Source organism: Diorhabda carinulata, chromosome X, assembly GCF_026250575.1.
Source record: "Diorhabda carinulata isolate Delta chromosome X, icDioCari1.1, whole genome shotgun sequence".
NCBI classification, from domain to species: Eukaryota; Metazoa; Arthropoda; class Insecta; order Coleoptera; family Chrysomelidae; genus Diorhabda; species Diorhabda carinulata.
Genome location: NC_079472.1, coordinates 31,692,640 through 31,711,466, shown reverse-complemented (window position 1 = coordinate 31,711,466; position 18,827 = coordinate 31,692,640). Strand labels below are relative to the sequence as shown.

The 18,827-nt window shown below is 30.0% G+C and overlaps 5 protein-coding genes and 1 long non-coding RNA gene across 8 annotated transcripts; 3 read left to right on the top strand and 3 right to left on the bottom strand.

Moving 5' to 3' along the window:
• Positions 1–1,090: 1,090 nt before the first annotated feature.
• LOC130900622 (histone deacetylase 3) lies at positions 1,091–3,942 on the bottom strand. The gene is made up of 6 exons (XM_057811343.1): positions 3,538–3,942; positions 3,295–3,483; positions 3,027–3,239; positions 2,780–2,969; positions 1,441–1,725; positions 1,091–1,384 (listed from the first exon to the last, which is right to left on the bottom strand). Exons 1-6 carry the CDS (start codon positions 3,740–3,742, stop codon positions 1,171–1,173), a joined length of 1,296 nt encoding a protein of 431 aa, XP_057667326.1. The 5' UTR covers positions 3,743–3,942; the 3' UTR covers positions 1,091–1,170.
• A 250-nt stretch (positions 3,943–4,192) lies between these two features.
• LOC130901080 (zinc finger CCHC-type and RNA-binding motif-containing protein 1-like) lies at positions 4,193–5,341 on the top strand. Its single transcript, XM_057812168.1, has 6 exons — positions 4,193–4,403; positions 4,473–4,584; positions 4,638–4,709; positions 4,766–4,918; positions 4,967–5,074; positions 5,128–5,341. The coding sequence occupies exons 1-6, from the start codon at positions 4,291–4,293 to the stop codon at positions 5,269–5,271; spliced, it is 702 nt and encodes a 233-aa protein (XP_057668151.1). The 5' UTR covers positions 4,193–4,290; the 3' UTR covers positions 5,272–5,341.
• Positions 5,342–5,838: 497 nt separating this feature from the next.
• LOC130901695 (protein Red) lies at positions 5,839–8,663 on the top strand. The gene is made up of 4 exons (XM_057813231.1): positions 5,839–6,668; positions 6,727–6,867; positions 6,930–7,244; positions 8,300–8,663. Exons 1-4 carry the CDS (start codon positions 5,954–5,956, stop codon positions 8,584–8,586), a joined length of 1,458 nt encoding a protein of 485 aa, XP_057669214.1. The 5' UTR covers positions 5,839–5,953; the 3' UTR covers positions 8,587–8,663.
• A 990-nt stretch (positions 8,664–9,653) lies between these two features.
• Positions 9,654–10,614, bottom strand: LOC130901696 (60S ribosomal protein L32). The gene is made up of 4 exons (XM_057813232.1): positions 10,504–10,614; positions 10,290–10,389; positions 10,081–10,233; positions 9,654–9,849 (listed from the first exon to the last, which is right to left on the bottom strand). Exons 2-4 carry the CDS (start codon positions 10,380–10,382, stop codon positions 9,691–9,693), a joined length of 405 nt encoding a protein of 134 aa, XP_057669215.1. The 5' UTR covers positions 10,383–10,389; positions 10,504–10,614; the 3' UTR covers positions 9,654–9,690.
• A 79-nt stretch (positions 10,615–10,693) lies between these two features.
• On the top strand, positions 10,694–16,753 carry LOC130901019 (116 kDa U5 small nuclear ribonucleoprotein component). Of its 3 annotated transcripts, none has more exons than XM_057812068.1 (14): positions 10,694–11,130; positions 11,224–11,351; positions 11,403–11,620; positions 11,670–11,938; positions 12,977–13,226; positions 13,283–13,474; positions 13,736–13,962; positions 14,015–14,154; positions 14,210–14,391; positions 14,447–14,802; positions 15,268–15,525; positions 15,579–15,918; positions 16,121–16,274; positions 16,514–16,753. In XM_057812068.1, exons 2-14 carry the CDS (start codon positions 11,235–11,237, stop codon positions 16,718–16,720), a joined length of 2,910 nt encoding a protein of 969 aa, XP_057668051.1. In that variant the 5' UTR covers positions 10,694–11,130; positions 11,224–11,234; the 3' UTR covers positions 16,721–16,753. The 3 variants fall into 3 exon arrangements, with proteins under 3 accessions (XP_057668051.1, XP_057668052.1, XP_057668053.1); XM_057812069.1 differs by having other exon boundaries at positions 11,040–11,151; XM_057812070.1 differs by having other exon boundaries at positions 11,045–11,130; positions 11,209–11,351.
• Positions 16,420–18,162, bottom strand: LOC130901020 (uncharacterized). Its single transcript, XR_009060237.1, has 2 exons — positions 17,797–18,162; positions 16,420–17,065 (listed from the first exon to the last, which is right to left on the bottom strand). It is a non-coding gene; the product is annotated as an uncharacterized LOC130901020 (long non-coding RNA).
• Between the last annotated feature and the right edge of the window lie 665 nt (positions 18,163–18,827).

Below are 18,827 nucleotides of genomic sequence, written 5' to 3'. Positions count from 1 at the left end.
AAAATACGATCGTAGATCAGATACATCAGCTGATTGTTATCCGTTAACCTCATTATAATCACTCAATTGCTTAGTTTATGATCACAAATAATTTCATTTCTATTGAATTTATTTCTAAATCTCCTGTCTATCACAGATTTATAATTCTATTTAACTCAGAGTTTTTCGGAAACTATCATCGTGGATCAGATCAATCACCTGATTGCGGATCAACGTACAAAAACAAGAATAAATTAAGTCCATCAACTGATTGTTTACATACCAACTTGTATACATGGGTTGAAAGGTTTTATGGTTGTAGCACGGTTACTTCGATCAGTTTCTGAATAATAATGAACGTGATGCTGATTACTTTCCGAATATTCAGATCTTGATCAGATTAATTCGATGGTAGTTTCCGGAAAGCCATGTATTAATTAAAAAAAGAGAAGACTTTTGTCTTTAGGTTATGTTTTTAAACAACGTAAACTTCATATTTACTTCTCATTAAAATTTTTTTGTTAACTCATTGGTAACTTCAAAAGGTATGTGGTTAATGGAAGGTGAAATATAATAAATAAACTAGCTATTTTTGAAACTTATAAAGTGGGGTTGCATTTGCAACAAATAATGAACAAATATTTAATTGTTTAATAAGTTTACATCTAAAATAAAAATCTTCTTGACTTTAGGAATGCTGTAGGGTTTTAAGGGGTGGAATGTTTTTAATTAAACATAGTGTATAATTATTTTTTTGTTGACAAACTTATTATATAACCAATTTTCATCCAAATTTAATGATGTGCGATTTACATAGACAAATTTGAAGAAAAAGCTGACTACATTTGAATTAAAGAGAAAAATAATAAATTTTTTTAGAAATTTCAGTTTTTAATTTTGATAATTTACTACATTTACTGTCTTTTTCATTATGTCTTGTATGATTAAACATTTTTCTCTGAATGAACTGGAGTAGTAGAAAAGTCCGATAAAGAAAAAGTTTCCCTAAACATAAGTTTGTTTGAGAGATCAGAAAATGGACATTGGAGTTTTACTTACCTTGGAATTCTATAAATTTACTTGATTTATGATGACAGTTGAAAAAAACTCATCAATTTATAAGTTATTTAATCAAATGGATCATTTTCCTTATTTAAAAAAAAAACATTTCACTCAATATAAAATTAAAACTTAAGATTTAACATCGTCTTTATCATTATCCTTATCCCCATCATAAAATTCGTTTTTAGCTTCCACCATTTTATCTTCTAAATCTTGACTTATTCTAACGTCCGGATCTTCTTCTTCCTTCATTTTCTCGTCTTCCGTTAGAGCCGGACCTGGTACATCATGCATTTGAACACTAGGAGAATGCTGACACATCTTTAAATTATCGAAGGTATACCTTGAACGAGAATTAACCAGTAAAGGGAGATTATACATGTTATTGAATACACTCACTTTGTTATGGCTTCTAAATAATGTTTACTATTGGCGTTTTCTTGACGAGTAACAACGTCGGGATGTAGGGTAAAATCGGGTGCGAAAAATTCCAAATATTCAGTAAACGGTAATTCATTTGAAATTTGCTCATCCACCAATAAAGAAGTTTCGTACGTCCAACAACGAGCTACATTTCTCAGTGTATAACCACCTCCTCCAACAACTAATGTAGGCACATTCAAATTTTTTACAAACTTTACGCATTCGCCATGCCCCTTAGTACTCAAAGAAAAACATCCTAACCTAAAAAATTTTTGAATATCCATCTTTTTTCTTTTGTCCTATAGAATGATCTCACTGTACTATACCAAATTTCCAAATATTTATACCAAAAAACAAGATTTATAACATTCTATTGGACATTTGGTCGTTTTTCTAAAATTAGTCTGTCAACTTCTTTCCCTCTTGTTGTATGAGGCTTTTATAATCAATTCAATACCTTAAAATATTTTTCTAAATACAATTTCTAGTTTGATAAATATCCAATTATATAGGCAAAAGTTGAATATTACAATATATTATACAGTGTGCACCAAATAAATGGAATCTAGAAAAATAACAATTCAAAACTTGGTACACCTCTGTATAACAGAATAATGCCAGTTTGGATGATTTTTTTATTAATGGAAGTTGAGTATACAGCAAAACGATTAGACCAAATTTACAGTATGTCACGAAATGAATGATAGAAAGAAAAAATTAGTACATGCCTTGTACAAGTAGCATTTGTCAATTTCTACGAACTTTATTGCAATTAATGTTTTTGTAAACGATTACATCAAATATACAGTATATTTCGAGTAAACATTCAAACGATTAGCCTAAATATACAGTATATGCCAAATAATGTGCAACCAAGAAAAATAATGACAAACAAAAATTAGATCACCCCCCGTATAACAAAAAATGTGTTAGTTCTATAAATGAAAAAAATACAGTTAAACAATTGCAGCAAATATACTGTATGTGCTAATTAAAGAGCAATCAATAAAAATAATAACAAGAAAAAAGTACATCCCTTGTACATCAAGCATCTGTCAATTCCTACTAACTTTTTTGCAAATTAAAACAGATTATCCATTTTATCGATTACACCTTATATACAGTATGTCTTTAGCTATGCAAATTAAGTAAAAAAAGTTATTCCACGCTATTTCTACAAATATCCAAAGATAATCTTACCCTGTTTTACAGTTTTGTAAATCTTAAAGAGTACAATATGGTTTTTTGGAATAAATTGCATAATTTCAAATTTTCAATTCAATTCAGAAAAAATATCATTTGAAGAAGTACTTACCTATCCATAGCTAGTGAATCAGCTCCACATTGTAAAACTATTGCGGAAGGTTGATAAAAATCCATTACAGCCGATATAACAGGTTTAAAAACCTGCCAGTAACTAGCATCATCAATACCTTCTTTCAATGGTACGTTTACAGAATAATAACGCCCACTTTCAGCACCTATTTCATACATGTCCCCAGTTCCTGTATAAAAAATAGACTATCAACACTAATAAACACATAATTCCTGAAAAAAATCACCTGGGAAAAAATAGTTCCCATACTTATGGAAACTAACAGTCATAACTCTATCTGTAAGATAGAATGCTTCTTGTACTCCATCTCCATGATGAACGTCAATATCTATATATAACACCCTAGGGTGATATTTTAGCAATTCTAATATCGCTATCACAATATCATTAACATAACAGAAGCCTGATGCTTCAAATTTTTTCGCATGATGTAATCCCCCTATGAGAACAAATATTTCACTACATTCTAAATAAATCAAACAAAATAATTTTACCAGACCAATTTATCGCGATATCACACTCGTTATAATTAAGTTTCATTGCTCCTTCCAACGAAGCCCCTGTATACATCGAACAAAAATCAAACAACCCATAGAAAACAGGACAATCATCACCTACATTATAATGGCTGAGATGTTTTGTGAAAGCTTGAATATTTTGTGGTGTAACTTTTTGAAGAAAATCTAAAAAAAAATGTTGTATAGGTAACAAAATGTATGGATTACAAAATAAAATACCGATATATTCATCCGAATGGAACCTGCACATATCGTGTGCACTAGCTTTGTAAGGTCTGTATATTTGCATGTGTTTGTTGAGACCATAATTCATCACTAAGCTGTGAATAACAGATAGCCTATGAGGTTTCATGGGATGCCCAGTACCATAATGAAAGTTGCCTACGTCCGGATTAAAAAAATACGAAACTTTGTGCTTGGACATGTTTAAAGCTAGTCTAACTATTATACAATTATAATTATTTTATTCTCCAAATATTTGTTTGCATGTCCAAATAAAAAGTAAAAAAAATGCTACTACAAGCAAACGTTTTGTTGTTTTAAATCTATCCTTCATACGTAATTTTTTTACTTCTAAATTTTGTCAACATAATTGACATACACAACAAACAATTTTTTTTAGATGTCAATTTGTTACTCTTTCTTTTAACAATTGGTCTTTTTTACTTGATGGATTCAACCACTTATTTTTCCCATTAGTTATATATCGATCTATTCTTTATTAAAACTATTGAATATTTTTATAAAAATTAATATTTTTGATTAAATCAATTTAATACAATCTCTTTGGAAGACCTCAACATTAACCAACAACTTTTATTTTATCTATGGTGTAGCACACAATATTTTTATACAATAACCTACAAATACAAAACTCATTATATAGTACTTTTTAATGTTTTCGAAGATTTTGTGTGTTATGTATGTGAAGAAAGATTAAAAATCTATCAGATATAATTATATTTAAAAAAAATGAGTGGTGGTTTGATTCCTAGTAAAAGTACTGTATACATTTCGAACTTACCATTCGATTTGAAGAATAATGATCTACACAAATTATTCGAAAAACATGGGAAAATAGTGAAGTAAATACAAAATAAAATATTCACTTTTTCTCAAATTTGCAATAACCAAAACCACTTTCTTATTCGTAGAGTTACAATTTTAAAAGATCGTGAATCGCGACGAAGTAAAGGTGTCGCTTTTATATTGTTCTTAAAACCTGAGGATGCCCTTGTTTGTGTACAAGAAACAAACATGAAAGAGGTAACTAAATTATTAATTTTTTTAATTCCTTGAAATTTTTGTTTTTATTGTAGATGTTTGGACGAACGTTGAAAGCGAGCATCGCTGTTGACAATGGTAGATCTAAGGAATTTATTAGAAGAAAAGTAGCAGTACACAAAAACTCTTGGGCAATAGATTATAATGAAATTAATGTTTGCAGGAATATCCAAATAAGACGAAATGTTATGAATGTGGAGAATACGGACATTTGAGCTACAGATGTGATAAAAATTTGCTGGGAGATCGTGAACCACCTCCAAAAAAAGTTAGAAAAAGAAAAAAGAAAGATCCATCTATGCAGAAGTTAACAAAGGTAAGAAAATAATTTTTAAATTCATATACTCCATGCAAACTTTTATAGGAACAGCAGGAATATTTTGATAGTACAGATGAAGATGCAGATATGAATGAAGAAGATGAGCCAGTATTTGAAGATGACGAATCTCTAAGTGCTGCTATTGCTCTAGAAGTATGATTAATTACAGTAATTAAGCCGTAATTATTAAGAAAATCTATTTTTAGCATGAAAAAGTTGAATTAGAAAGTTATAGATATAAAGTCGCTACTGGAAAGTACGATGAAGCAGATGTTAATGCAGTGAATGTTCCCAGAAAAAAAATCAAAAAAAGCGAATATTTTAGTGACGAGGAAGAAAGTGATGAATAATTTACTACCAGAGGATATTATTCACTCAATGGATATATTTTTTTATAAATAAACTGTATTTTAAGTCTAATTTTGGTATTTTAAGTTTATTTCTTTCAGGTGTTTGTTTTGAAACTATACCTGTAGTAAAAGTAAGCGTTTCCAAAGACAATTTGAAAAAATGTACATTATTATATTGATTTATGTTTTGAAAATAAATTATAAATATACGTATTTTCATTTTAAAACCAACAAATCTCTATTAAAGTACTAAATACAATCGAGATTAACTGCTTCGGCCTTTTTATCAATTAAAGAGAAAACATTTCAAAGAATATCTCCAATGGATGATTTTCGTATACTTCAATCCTATTTTTGCTGGAAAGCCCATCTTAATGCTTCAAATACAACATAAAAAATTAATTTGATGATGGATCATTTGCATGAACTGTCTACAAAATAGTTATTTCTTGGTGAATAACAATTAAAAAATATTTTTTCATCGATCTAGTAATTTTCAACAAAGGAATAGATACATTTCTATTACTAAATTTAGTATTATTGTTGAATAAAAAGAAGAAGAATGTTAATTTGACATTGTCAAAATTGACGTTTACTTGTATCAGTTTTATAGAATATTGATAAACATTTTCTTGTACAAGAAAATTTCATCACTGAGAGTTTTACAAGTAAATTCATAAAAATGGCCGAAACACCGATGTCTCAACGTCTTACGAACGACGATTTTCGAAAATTATTAATGACTCCTAGATCAAATCCTTCACATACCCCAGCAGCTCCTGGTTCTGTAAAGGAAGCAATGAATAATCCAAATTCCATGCCTCCTCCTAAAATCGAAGATAAATCAGAAGCTCGTCGTAAAAAGAAAAGTTTTTATGCAAAACTTAAAAAACAGGAGGATAATAAAATGGCAGAACTAGCTGAGAAGTATCGTGACAGAGCTAGCGAGAGAAGATCGGGAGTTAATCCTGATTACCAAGCAGATGATCCTATCACAACCGCTCAAGCTTATAGAGCCGTAGCGCCGGATCTTAAATCTGGATATGATGCAGCCGAACGAAGAAGGCAAATGATTCAAGAATCAAAATTCTTGGGAGGAGACATGGAACATACTCACTTGGTAAAAGGGCTGGATTATGCTTTACTCCAGAAAGTAAGAAGTGAAATCCAACAAATCGAAATGGAACAGGAACAAGAAATGGAGAGACTTGCTACAAAGACTTTGGAAGAAAAGGAAAAAGAAAGAAAAGATGCACAGAAGAAGGAGGAAGAAGAATTGAAATTTAAAACGAAAATTGGAAGATCCATTTATTATACAGTGAATGTTTTGAAATCCAGACACATTGAAAGATCAGAGTTATTCATTCCTGGTAGAATGGCATATGTTATTGATTTAGGTATCTAATTATTTTATAAAATTGTTAAAAAATAGGAAGAAAGTCATTTTTATTTCAGATGACGAGGCTGAAAGTGATATTCCAACTACTTTGATAAGATCAGTAGCTGATATGCCTTCGTTTGAGCTAACAACTACAGTCACAACAAATGATATAGTTATAAATAAATTGACGCAAATTTTGAGCTATTTAAGACAAAGTAAGATATTTTAATTATCTTCAATATTGAATCTGATTTATTTTTGTTAAATTTCCATTTAGGTAACCGTAAAAATAAGAAATCAAAGAAAGGTATGCCTGAAAATTCTAAAGATTATGATCTAGAAGAGAACGAAGGGAAGAAAAGTCACAAACGTTCCCATCAAGATGACTCAATATATGGTGATATTGGTGATTATGTACCCTCTACAAAAAGCAGTAGACATCGTGATCATGATAGAAAAAGGCATGCTTACTTTGATAAACATGATAACGAACCTGTTGATAATGCTGCTCCTACATATAGAGTGAATAAATCAGCTGAAATCTTGAATAAATTGCAACAAGAACCAGAAGGGTATGCAGAATGTTATCCAGGTAAGTTGGTGATTTTATACTATCATCGTCCACTGGTTTTTTAAGTCTAAAAAACCGGAAAATTATCTGGTTTTGATAAATTTTTCTTTGGAACCTGTATTTTTATGGTGGTATTATGGAAAAAATATAGGAAATACCCCACTAGAAGATTTCATATGGTTTTTATGACTTTAAAAGTTGTCCTTAATGCACTTCTTTAGATATAATTGTTCATAACTTTTTTGTAAAGCATCAAATGAAGTTTTTTTGTTAATCTACAAATGAAATGTTAGGTAATTTTATACTATCATGGAACACCCTCTTTTTTTCAGTTTGAAAAACCAATTGAATTTGAATTTTTCTTTCAAATCTTTATCTTCATAGCGAATTTATGGAAAATATATATAGGAAATACTTTACTTGAAGATTTTATATGGTTGTATGTTTTTAATTGTACTACTATGGTGCTCCCCTTGTTTGTTGGATCTAGAAAATCGAACAATGGTTCAATTTCAATAAATTTTTGTTCAAATCTTTGTTTTCATGGAGGATTTATGGAAAAAATATGGGAAACAGTGGACTCAAATGTTTTAGGGGTCTAGAAAATCGAAAAATTGTCTGATTTAAATGAATTTTTCTTTTAAATCATTATTTTTACCTCGTATTTACAAAAAAAAATAATATGGGAAATATCTTTTACTATTACGATGTGTTCACTACGACATCGGATTATTCACTGCCTACTACAGATATTTATATGCACTATAATAATATGCAGAATGTTCAAAATCTCTAATTTGCAAAAAAAAATAAATAAACCTCAAAAATTGACTATAAAAACGTCCACAAATTACTGTAAACAGTTTATAAAAACAATATAAAGAATTGTACCCTGCCCATCCGCCAAACTTTGCATTATATTAATATAATACAACAGGACGGGCTTTACGATCTATGTCCGGTAGAGGAGTTTATAGCATTACTTTATCGATTTCTTGACAAGAAAGTATGAATGATAATACATGAAAAATAAATATTTTTTTTAAAAAATTCGTTCTATTTATGGATATCTGTAGGTTTGGAAGAGATGAACGATGCAATAGATGACAGTGACGACGAAGTAGATTACTCCAAAATGGATCTTGGTAATAAGAAAGGACCAATTGTGAGATGGGACTTTGACACGGCCGAAGAATATTCTGAGTATATGAATCAAAAAGAAGCACTACCAAAAGCTGCTTTCCAGTACGGTCTCAAAATGGCCGATGGTCGTAGATCGAGAAAGCATAAAGACAAGAATGAAAAAGCTCACCTGGATAGGGAGTGGCAGAAGATACAAAATATTATTCAAAAGAAAAAATAAATTATTTACCAGTTATTATAATGAATTCCTTTATATATATGAGATGTATATTAGTGTGGAATAAAGTGCTAACAGTTTTGGAGCGTTTTTTTTCAACTTTTTCCACCTTTATAAATACGAGGGTTGTACCAAAAATGAGGTTGTGCCACGCACAGTGGTTCCCCCACTCTCTAGCAGGACAGAGGTTTAAGGTGAAGAGTGAATTTCCGCAAAAGGTGCTGAGGGTTGCTCTGATGTCCACGAGGAAAACGGGGCAGAAAACATTGTTTTCCATTTTTAAGAAATAGGTGGACCTTACTTTTGGCACAGACCTCAGATTTCTCCTCAAAATTATTTATAATCCACAATTTTCATTGTTTGCCAGTAAGTTTTCTTATTTTTCTTCAAGATCCATTGATTTTCTTGAATTTTTACCTAACTTTCATTTGCTTTATTATTTTTCGCAGTTTTCATTGCTTACCATTGATTTTGCTTCAATTTTCTTCAATATTAATTGATTTTCTCATTATTTTGTAGTTTCTGATACTAATGATTTTTCTCAATTTTCTTCAATGTCCATTGATTTTGCTTCAATTTATCAATATCCTTCATTTTACATCACGTTTCTCCATTTTTTCATCAATTTCCATATATTCTCATCATGTTCTTCAATATCCATTGAATTTGCAATTTCTTAGATGCATTCATCAACTTTCTCTCGTTTTTACTAAATTTCTATTGGTTTTACTTCAGTTTGTTTATCAATTTTCTTCAATATTCATTGGTTTTCGTTTGCCTTCTTATTTTTTGTTGTTTTCATTGCTTACCATTGATTTTCCATCAATTTTCTTCTAGGTCCATAGATTTTGCTTCAGTTTCTTGTCAATTTCCTTCATAATCCTTCTATTTCCATCAATTTCCTTAGACTTCTCTTCATTAATATGATTTATGTTGATGTTTGATTTTTCTCCAATATCCATTGATTTTCATTAGTCTAATTATCAATCCATTCTAATTGAGCAATTTCCCAAACAAAGAATGTATTGACATTTTGTAATAAAATTTAAGAGAAAAATAAAATAAAATGCTTCTTTTTAACATTTTTTATTAAACAAAAGGCTTAATTTACTCATTTTCTTGGCTACGTAATCTAGCATGTCCATTAGTAACCCTAATACTCAATTGTTGAGCACGCTCTACAATATCTTTACGTTTCTTAGATGATACTCCATGAGCAATTTCTGCACAATATTTACGATTCTGCATCAACAGCACTTCTAATTCCTGTAAGAAAGTAAACACCTTGAATTTAAAAAGGAGTCAAAAAAATTATATATATATTTTTTTGAATATTTAAAACCTCAGTTAAGATTATCGACATATCTGATTCAGGCGCAAATTACCAATTACATCATAGTTAAATTAACTACAAATTTACCAACAACAATCAATATTTTGTAGGAATTTAAAAAATACGACAAAATAAATTTCAACCAAAAACGTATTTATACTTACTTTAACATTGTGTACCAAAACTTTTCTGAAACCAGTTGGTAACATGTGCCTAGTCTTAGCGTTTGACCCATAACCAATATTTGGCATCAAATATTGTCCCTTGAAACGTCTTCTGACTCTGTTGTCGATACCCTTAGGTTTACGCCAGTTACGCTAAAAATTCAATTTCATGAGTAACTTATATTTTAAGAATAATAAAAAATATTTACCTTGAGTTTACCATATCGGTCAGATTGATGCCTGATGAACTTTTTCGTTCTTTTTTTAATAATCGTAGGTCGGTAAACGGGTCTGATAGCCATCCTGAAACTAAAATATAAACATCGCTGTTATTTTTTATATTTGTGAAAAAACTATTAATATAGTGCTAACAGTAATGGACAAATAAACATAATTATTATTAGAAACAATAGGAATACTTACGGATTGTATATGGATTAAACAGAAATTATCGTGTGCTACAATTCTATACACGATTTTTCATTCAAAAGAAAGAACACGAAAGAAATGTCAAATGTCACATTTCGTTTTATTAACAAAATATTTCTTCTTTTTTTATTTCAATGTGTATTTGAGAAGCTTCAGCAAGTTCTTTTATAAATCCATTTTACCTGAAATTTAATTATGATTTTGAGTTTTATAAAATAATTATCGTATCAACAGAAGTATTATCTATTTTTAACTTCAATTAAAATGAATTTAATTTAATACAAACTAGCTTTCTATTAGTAAACATTTCTTCTTTTTTACTTCACTTTTTTTGAGAATCTTCAGCAAGGTCTTTTATAAATCTATTTTACCCGAAATTTAATAATAATTTTTGTGATTTGAAAAATAATAAACTTATAACAAAAGTATAATCTATTTTTCAACTTTAATTAAAATGAATACTAATTTAAATAAATTCAAAACTCTCTTTCTATGTTTTTAATGTATCTATGGACTTTCGCATCAAAGAAGAATTACGAAAAACAAACGTTTTTTAAGGTTAACTAAGTAAAGAACGCCGATTAAAAATTTTTATAACAATATTTGTTATATTATAAAAAGGTATATTAAAACGTCAAGGCTGTAAGAAACTTTTTAGTTACAAATATTTGAATTGAGATTTTCATCAAATATCTATAGATATTTTTATTTTAGCTGATTAAAGAATGGATGCTGATTTATATGACGAATTTGGTAATTATATAGGTCCAGAATTGGATAGTGATGATGAAGAGGAAGAAGAACAAGAACTACTCGATGGAGATGATCAACAAGAATACGATGTTAGTATTATAACTCAATTAAATTAATTCTTCTGATAATTATGTTTCTAGGAGGAACAAATGGAAGATGAACCACAACCAATGGCTATCGTTTTACATGAAGATAAACAATATTATCCATCAGCACTTCAAGTTTACGGACCTGACGTTGAAACAATTGTCCAAGAAGAAGATGCTCAACCATTAGATGTACCGTTAGTAGAACCTGTTAAGAAGAAAAAATTTCAGTTGAAAGAGCAAGAGTTACCTGAAACTGTTTATAGCATGGAGTGAGTATTAAATCACTATTTGCATATTTTTTTGATGATTTTTTTACAGATTTCTTGCTGATATGATGGATAATACATCTCTCATAAGAAATGTTGCTCTAATTGGTCATTTGCATCATGGAAAAACCACTTTTGTAGATTGTCTCATCAAACAAACACATCCAGGTTATCAGGATAATGAAGAAAAAAATTTACGTTATACGGATATTCTTTTTACTGAACAAGAAAGGGGATGTTCCATCAAATCCATTCCAGTAACATTACTCCTCCAAGATATAAAAGATAAGAGTTATCTTATGAATATATTCGATACTCCAGGTGAGTTTATGGTTTTTTTTCTTTAATTGCAAATTTACAATCTACTTCTATTGAGTAATAACTGTAATAAGTAAATGGTATGATGTAGGTGAATGTCTTGTGACAGGTACGGATCTCTGCAAGTTTATCTTACAAAGCTTCCAGCCATTGTCTTTTTAGTCTTTGAAGTGGGGGATTGAACAGAGTTGGTTACTATTGTTTGTACAGAGGTCTTTATATTTGTTTGTATTGGTTCTAATGACATCTTTGATGATTGGTATATTTAGGTAATTGTGGATAATTAAATTTGATACTTACCATGGAGCATCTAGCACAATTTTTACAGTTTTAGGTTGAAGTGAATGTGTTTGAAGGCTTGCTACATCCCCAGAGCTTCAGTATATCCATGGTTTTGTTTATTACAATTTTTATTTTCTAGAGGGGTTAGATTAACAGATCAGCTATGAACATTGGGTTCCCTAGTATCCCAGCAAGAAATGGGTACACAAAAGATCAGTTGAGTTGCGGTGTATATAACACCCCAATATCTACATACATACATGCGTTCCATGTGAGTTTATAGTCTAGATGGAGGTATAGATATTTCACTGGAATTATGTGGTTTTGAGGATTTTCTGATTCTTGAATTGGATTTTTATTTGATGAAATCACTGCTACATCATCTGCAAACATTGCTTTGAGTGTCATAGGATACTAGAAGATCTGCTGAATGAATCTACACCTGAAGATGCTAGACTTTTGCACAGATCTCTGGCATTTACAGCATTTTTATGTACTTTGTTAATTATGGATTTTTTATTTCTTAATCCAAATAGTTTTTCCCTTGTAATTATGTCAAAAAGGAAAATTTTATTTCGATAATTACTTTTATCTTGATCAATCTGTGAAAGTTCTTTCTGGAGTAGGTTCTTCATGTGGTTGAAAGATTTTTTTTAGATGATTTGCAACTTTTTGTCCATTATTTCTAATTCTAGTGGTTTTTCAGAACGAGTATTTTTTTAATCAACAATTTCATTTAAAAATTTCTTCTATTTTTAGGTCATGTTAATTTTTCTGATGAGGTAACAGCTGCTATGAGATTGTGTGATGGTATTGTATTATTTGTTGATGCTGCTGAAGGGGTCATGTTAAATACCGAACGCCTTCTAAAACATGCAGTACAAGAGCAAATGCAAATTACAATTTGCATTAATAAAATTGATAGACTTATTTTGGAGCTAAAGTTACCTCCCCAAGATGCTTATTATAAATTAAGGCACATAGTTGAAGAAATCAATGGTTTATTAACGTAAGTGGTCTAATTGAAATTTATCATTCGTTATAATGAAAATTTTGTAATTTCAGGTTATATTCCGATGATGCCAATCCTCATATTGTATCGCCAGTATTGGGAAATGTGTGTTTCGCCAGTTCACAATACGGAATATGTTTTACTTTGAAATCATTCGCTAATGTTTATAGTTTATACTATGGGGAAGTTAATATTGAAGAATTTTCCAAGAGGTTATGGGGAGATATATATTTTAATAATAAATCGTGAGTATTTTTCAGATATATTCAGTCTACATCTAAAATTAATCCCAAATTCTCATTTTTTTGAGCTGCTTATTGTTTTGCTTTTTTCTTTTTTTCACTTCTTTTTTTGTTTTATTATTTCTTATAATTCTAAAGCTTGTTATAATTTGTATGTTATTGTTTTATATATTTCAATTTTCCCTTTTGGGAGGTGATAAATGAACATTTTGCAACTGTTATCCTTTCAAATTTATGCCAAAATGATTTTTTTTTGTACCACAGGAGAAAATTTACGAAAAAAGCTCCACATAATTCAGCCCAAAGAAGCTTCGTTGAATTCATTTTAGAACCACTCTATAAAATATTCGCCCAAGTTGTTGGTGACGTTGATTCTTCATTACTCGATGTACTGGACGAGTTAGGAATAAAACTAAATAAGAACGAGATGAAATTGAATATAAGACCACTTTTGAGACTCGTTTGTCAAAAATTTTTAGGAGATTTTAATGGTAACAATCAATTTTATTTAATTCAGTTTTTTATAATAAAATGTTTTTTAAGGTTTCGTGAATATGTGTGTGGAGCACATCAATTCTCCTTTGGATAACGCGAAATTAAAAATCAATCACATTTATACCGGACCTAGTACAAGTAAAGTTTACGAAGATATGATAAATTGTGACCAAGACGGAATACTTATGGTATAAAAACAAATAATAGTGTTTAAAAATGTCTATAAAATCAATTATTTTCTAGGTACATAGTTCTAAAATGTACCCAACGGAAGATTGCACGTTTTTCCAAGTTTTAGGCAGAGTTATGAGTGGAACACTTCATGCCGGATCAGATGTCAGAATATTAGGAGAAAATTATACGATTCAAGACGAAGAAGATTCCAGGATATTAACAATAGGAAGATTATGGATATACGAATCGAGGTAATACTAAATGTATTTATTCATTTATTTAATTATTTATTTTTCGTTTTGTTAGGTATAAAATCGAATTGAATAGAGTACCCGCCGGTAATTGGGTATTGATTGAAGGTATCGATCAATCCATAGTAAAAACTGCGACCCTAACGGACTTATCGGCTGGGGAGGAATTATATATATTCAGACCTCTGAAATTTAACACTCAGAGTATAATAAAAATAGCTGTTGAACCTGTGAATCCTTCAGAATTACCAAAAATGTTGGACGGTCTTAGAAAAGTTAATAAATCCTACCCTTTATTAACCACAAGGGTGGAAGAAAGTGGAGAACACGTCGTTTTAGGAACAGGGGAATTATACCTGGATTGCGTAATGCACGATTTAAGGAAAATGTATTCGGAAATAGACATCAAAGGTAAATATTTTCAGCGCATTCGTATATTTTGTGATTCTGTATAATTTTTTTTAGTGTATAGTAACTTTCTCTCCATTTATTACTATTTCTTGATTCTATTAATCATTTTTGCGACTCTGTGTAACCTTTTTTTTAGTGTATAATAACCTTTTTTCCATTTATTTACCCTCATACATATTTTAACATCTATTTTCTCATTTTCTGTCACTCTATTTTCAACATATTCTTATATTTGTATTATTTCTTTATTCTATCCATCATTTTTGTGATTCCGTATCATTTTTCTCAGTGTATAGTTACTTTTGTACATTTATTTCCCTATTTTAACATCAATTTTCTCAGTATATTTTCAATATATTCATGTATTTTTACTATTTCTTTACTCTATCAATCACTATTAGCTATTTTAGTATCTGTTCTCTAAATTAAATAATTTTTTTTTTAATTTTTCTATCTATGTTACAGTGGCCGATCCGGTGGTGGCGTTTTGCGAAACGGTCGTTGAAACCTCAAGTTTAAAATGTTTCGCAGAAACACCGAATAAAAAGAATAAAATAACAATGATAGCGGAACCATTGGAAAAAGGTCTAGCGGAAGATATAGAAACTGAAAACGTACAAATCGGTTGGAACAAGAAGAAATTGGGGGAATTTTTTCAGACGAAATACGATTGGGATTTACTAGCAGCTAGAAGTATATGGGCGTTCGGACCAGATAATACGGGTGTGTTATGAAAAATTTCAACAAATTTTGTTTGCTTATTGTAAACATTTCAGGTCCCAATATTCTAGTTGACGATACCCTACCATCGGAAGTGGACAAAGGTCTTTTGAGTTCAGTAAAAGATTCCATCGTACAAGGATTCCAATGGGGAACTAGAGAGGGACCATTATGTGAAGAACCTATTAGAAATACCAAATTTAAAATACTGGACGCAGTTATAGCTAATGAACCATTACACAGGGGCGGTGGACAGATTATACCTACGGCAAGAAGGGTGGTTTATTCTGCGTTTCTTATGGCTACTCCTAGGTTGATGGAACCTTATTTGTTTGTTGAAGTACAAGCTCCAGCAGATTGTGTTTCCGCTGTTTATACGGTTTTGGCAAAAAGGCGGTAAGTGTATAATTATAATTATTTCAAAAAACATTACTTTCATAGCTTGTCAGGTTTTTGATGAAAATTTTGTGTATCCTTTATCATAACAATAATTTTCATTTTGTTTATTATCAATAATTTTCGTTTTTTAATAAAACTTTCAATGGATCACTATCAATTGACAGTTTTTAGAGTATAATAGTTGTTTTATTCGTTTTAGTGGTCACGTAACTCAAGATGCTCCCGTACCCGGTTCACCTCTCTATACTATCAAAGCTTTCATTCCTGCCATCGACAGTTTCGGATTCGAAACTGATTTGAGGACGCACACTCAAGGACAAGCTTTCTGTTTATCAGTTTTCCATCATTGGCAGGTAAATTCTTTCTTATATCTGTCAACTTTACCAGATTTTAGTGCAAAGTTTAGCACCTAACTTAACCGAAGACAAAATTTTGAATGATTTCAATTGCTTTTTCAATTTATGTGTTGTAAAATGTTCCAATTAAACTAAAAACGAAATCATTTCATTAAATTTTAATTGAAAGTTAACAAAAAACAAAATTTTGAAAGTTTTTATTGAAATTTGTTGCCCGTTGATTTCGTTTGTTGTAGATTGTTCCTGGTGATCCATTGGATAAAACGATCGTAATTAGACCACTCGAACCCCAACCTTCAACTCACCTAGCTAGAGAATTTATGATAAAAACTCGAAGACGTAAAGGTCTCAGTCAAGATGTCTCTATCAATAAGTTCTTCGATGATCCTATGTTGTTGGAATTAGCAAGACAAGACGTCATGTTGAATTATCCACTTTTGTGAAAATTTTAAATGTAATTAAATTTTTTTATGACACACGTGTTTTTTTTTCATAGTAGAATCTATAAGGGGTTACATTAATACTTACCCACATCAACCCTTTAGACAAAACAAGATTTTTTAGGTTATGAGGAACATTCGTCTCACAGACATATATGGCCTTCATTTACCCCATCTTACTAAGCCAAACCACCTAATCGGCTTCTCAAATGACATGGTAACGTCAAGTGGGATACCCTAACTCACTTTTTTTGTTAATTAGCACTTTATTAATCATAAAATTACTGATTTAGTCATATTTTTATTATTTCTTAAACATTTAAACTGTGAGGTGAATTTATTGATACTCTGAAACAATAAACCATGAATTAAACACTAAACTACTCGCTACTTTTCACTATTTTCATCTATTTACTATGATATTATTCACAGACTTCCTCATAAACAAGCGAGTATTTATACAAAAAGAATTTCTCGAGAATTCTATTTTAGAAAGTAAATAAATAAAAAGCTGTCCCTAGAAATTGTTGATATGAAAATGATATAAACAAATTGCATCTCTAAATAACTCATAAAAGAAAGTGAACAGCCTTTCTGAGAAGTGCATACGCCAAACTTTATCATAATCGAACAGGACCGGCTTCACAGTCCATATGGCTGACGAGTTCGTAACAAAAGTATGTTAGTCTGGAGAGCAATAAGAAAAGCAAAGTATGTAGTAGATTGATATAAGTAGGTTTCGTAGCATCAATTTTAGTTTAAAAATTCAGTTCAAATATAAGTCAGTTAAATTTGATGTAAAAAAAAACAATAAGATAGTTTTGAAATAAAAATTACAAAACAAATTAGACTGCTAATATCTGATTGAACATTTATGAGAAGTATATGAAGATTAAAGAAATAGAACTAAAATATGTAATAAAACTAAATAAATTTACATAGATAAAAAAGAAAAGAAAAAAATACAGTAAAAAACGAGATATGGGGAAATGTACATTAGTAGAAACAGACGGATATAACATCACGTCGGCGTAGTAGTGAAAACATCCGTCTACGAGACGAAAAAAGGATATTCTTACCCGCTTAGAATGATAGGCGGCGAAGATCTGTAAACTATACCCGTCTGACAGAGGGATGTTCCGTTTGAAAGGAGAACGTTTATTTCACATTGACCTCAGTTAAAAACCTTTTACAAGGTTTAATCGGCATTTTTTTATTTCAAACAACAAAACATTTTTATAAAAAAATGTTGAAAACTTCTAAATTCAGTGCAACATCGTTACAACGTTGTAATTTTTTTCCAATTATTGTCAAGTTTCCATTCAATTCAATCGAAAGGAAAAGACGACTCTCTTTAAAGTGATTATTAAAATTATATCTTATAAAAATTAATAAGTACTGATAATATGCTTCTAAACAACGACAATCATTACAATCAACTCATTATGTCAAAAATAAATCTTACAGCACCGTTAATTGATGCCACAGGGCTACCAATGCTCAGAATGTAATTTTCACTAAAACCCGAATAATAATTTCACTTACACATATAATTTTTATACAATGGCTTTTATTACAGACATTGGAAATAAAAGATTGAAGCTTTTTAATTAATAATAGTCATTCCATTGCTATCGAATAGATACAAAACTGAAATATTTAAGCTTGGAAATAAAGAAAGGAAGCGACAACCTGTTATAAAAATCATTCAGTAAATGTTGAATAGTGACGACATTTGACGTACAGCACACTGAGACAACCAGTTCAAAATTAATACATTAAGAAAAATATTTTGCTCTTTCAATAAGGCCAAATATTAAGTATCAAATGTAAGAAACAACATAACCTGAATATTTTCGTTAATTTTATATAGAAAGTAGTTTCTTTTGATTAAGTTTTTAATTTTATTGCAGTATATGCATAGATTCAGTTGCATCTCTTTTTGTAAAAAATTTAGTTCGCCAGTGGACTCTCAGAATTAAGTACATGACATTGCAAGATTGAGTCGATATGTGCCAATCGCCGCCTTTGAAATTATAAAAATACCGAAATTTTCCTTATTGAGTTTCAATTTTTCTTTATCAGTAAATCACTTTTAAGAGTGCAGATG

What these genes read in the sequence shown, in the direction of transcription:
- LOC130901080 (XM_057812168.1), top strand. Translation starts at nt 4,291, where the DNA reads ATGAGTGGTGGTTTGATTCCTAGTAAAAGTACTGTATACATTTCGAAC. An exon ending in AAGAAACAAACATGAAAGAG is followed by an intron (nt 4,585 to 4,637) that starts GTAACTAAATTA and finishes TTTTTATTGTAG; the next exon opens with ATGTTTGGACGAACGTTGAA. An exon ending in AGGAATTTATTAGAAGAAAA is followed by an intron (nt 4,710 to 4,765) that starts GTAGCAGTACAC and finishes TAATGTTTGCAG; the next exon opens with GAATATCCAAATAAGACGAA.
- LOC130901696 (XM_057813232.1), bottom strand. Translation starts at nt 10,382, where the DNA reads ATGGCTATCAGACCCGTTTACCGACCTACGATTATTAAAAAAAGAACG. An exon ending in ACCGATATGGTAAACTCAAG is followed by an intron (nt 10,234 to 10,289) that starts GTAAATATTTTT and finishes TTGAATTTTTAG; the next exon opens with CGTAACTGGCGTAAACCTAA. An exon ending in TTTTGGTACACAATGTTAAA is followed by an intron (nt 9,850 to 10,080) that starts GTAAGTATAAAT and finishes ACTTTCTTACAG; the next exon opens with GAATTAGAAGTGCTGTTGAT.
- LOC130901019 (XM_057812068.1), top strand. Translation starts at nt 11,235, where the DNA reads ATGGATGCTGATTTATATGACGAATTTGGTAATTATATAGGTCCAGAA. An exon ending in ATGATCAACAAGAATACGAT is followed by an intron (nt 11,352 to 11,402) that starts GTTAGTATTATA and finishes TTATGTTTCTAG; the next exon opens with GAGGAACAAATGGAAGATGA. An exon ending in GAAATCAATGGTTTATTAAC is followed by an intron (nt 13,227 to 13,282) that starts GTAAGTGGTCTA and finishes TTGTAATTTCAG; the next exon opens with GTTATATTCCGATGATGCCA.
- LOC130900622 (XM_057811343.1), bottom strand. Translation starts at nt 3,742, where the DNA reads ATGTCCAAGCACAAAGTTTCGTATTTTTTTAATCCGGACGTAGGCAAC. An exon ending in TGGGAACTATTTTTTCCCAG is followed by an intron (nt 2,970 to 3,026) that starts GTGATTTTTTTC and finishes TTTTTTATACAG; the next exon opens with GAACTGGGGACATGTATGAA. An exon ending in TATTTAGAAGCCATAACAAA is followed by an intron (nt 1,385 to 1,440) that starts GTGAGTGTATTC and finishes TTCTCGTTCAAG; the next exon opens with GTATACCTTCGATAATTTAA.
- LOC130901695 (XM_057813231.1), top strand. Translation starts at nt 5,954, where the DNA reads ATGGCCGAAACACCGATGTCTCAACGTCTTACGAACGACGATTTTCGA. An exon ending in GGCATATGTTATTGATTTAG is followed by an intron (nt 6,669 to 6,726) that starts GTATCTAATTAT and finishes TTTTTATTTCAG; the next exon opens with ATGACGAGGCTGAAAGTGAT. An exon ending in GTATGCAGAATGTTATCCAG is followed by an intron (nt 7,245 to 8,299) that starts GTAAGTTGGTGA and finishes GGATATCTGTAG; the next exon opens with GTTTGGAAGAGATGAACGAT.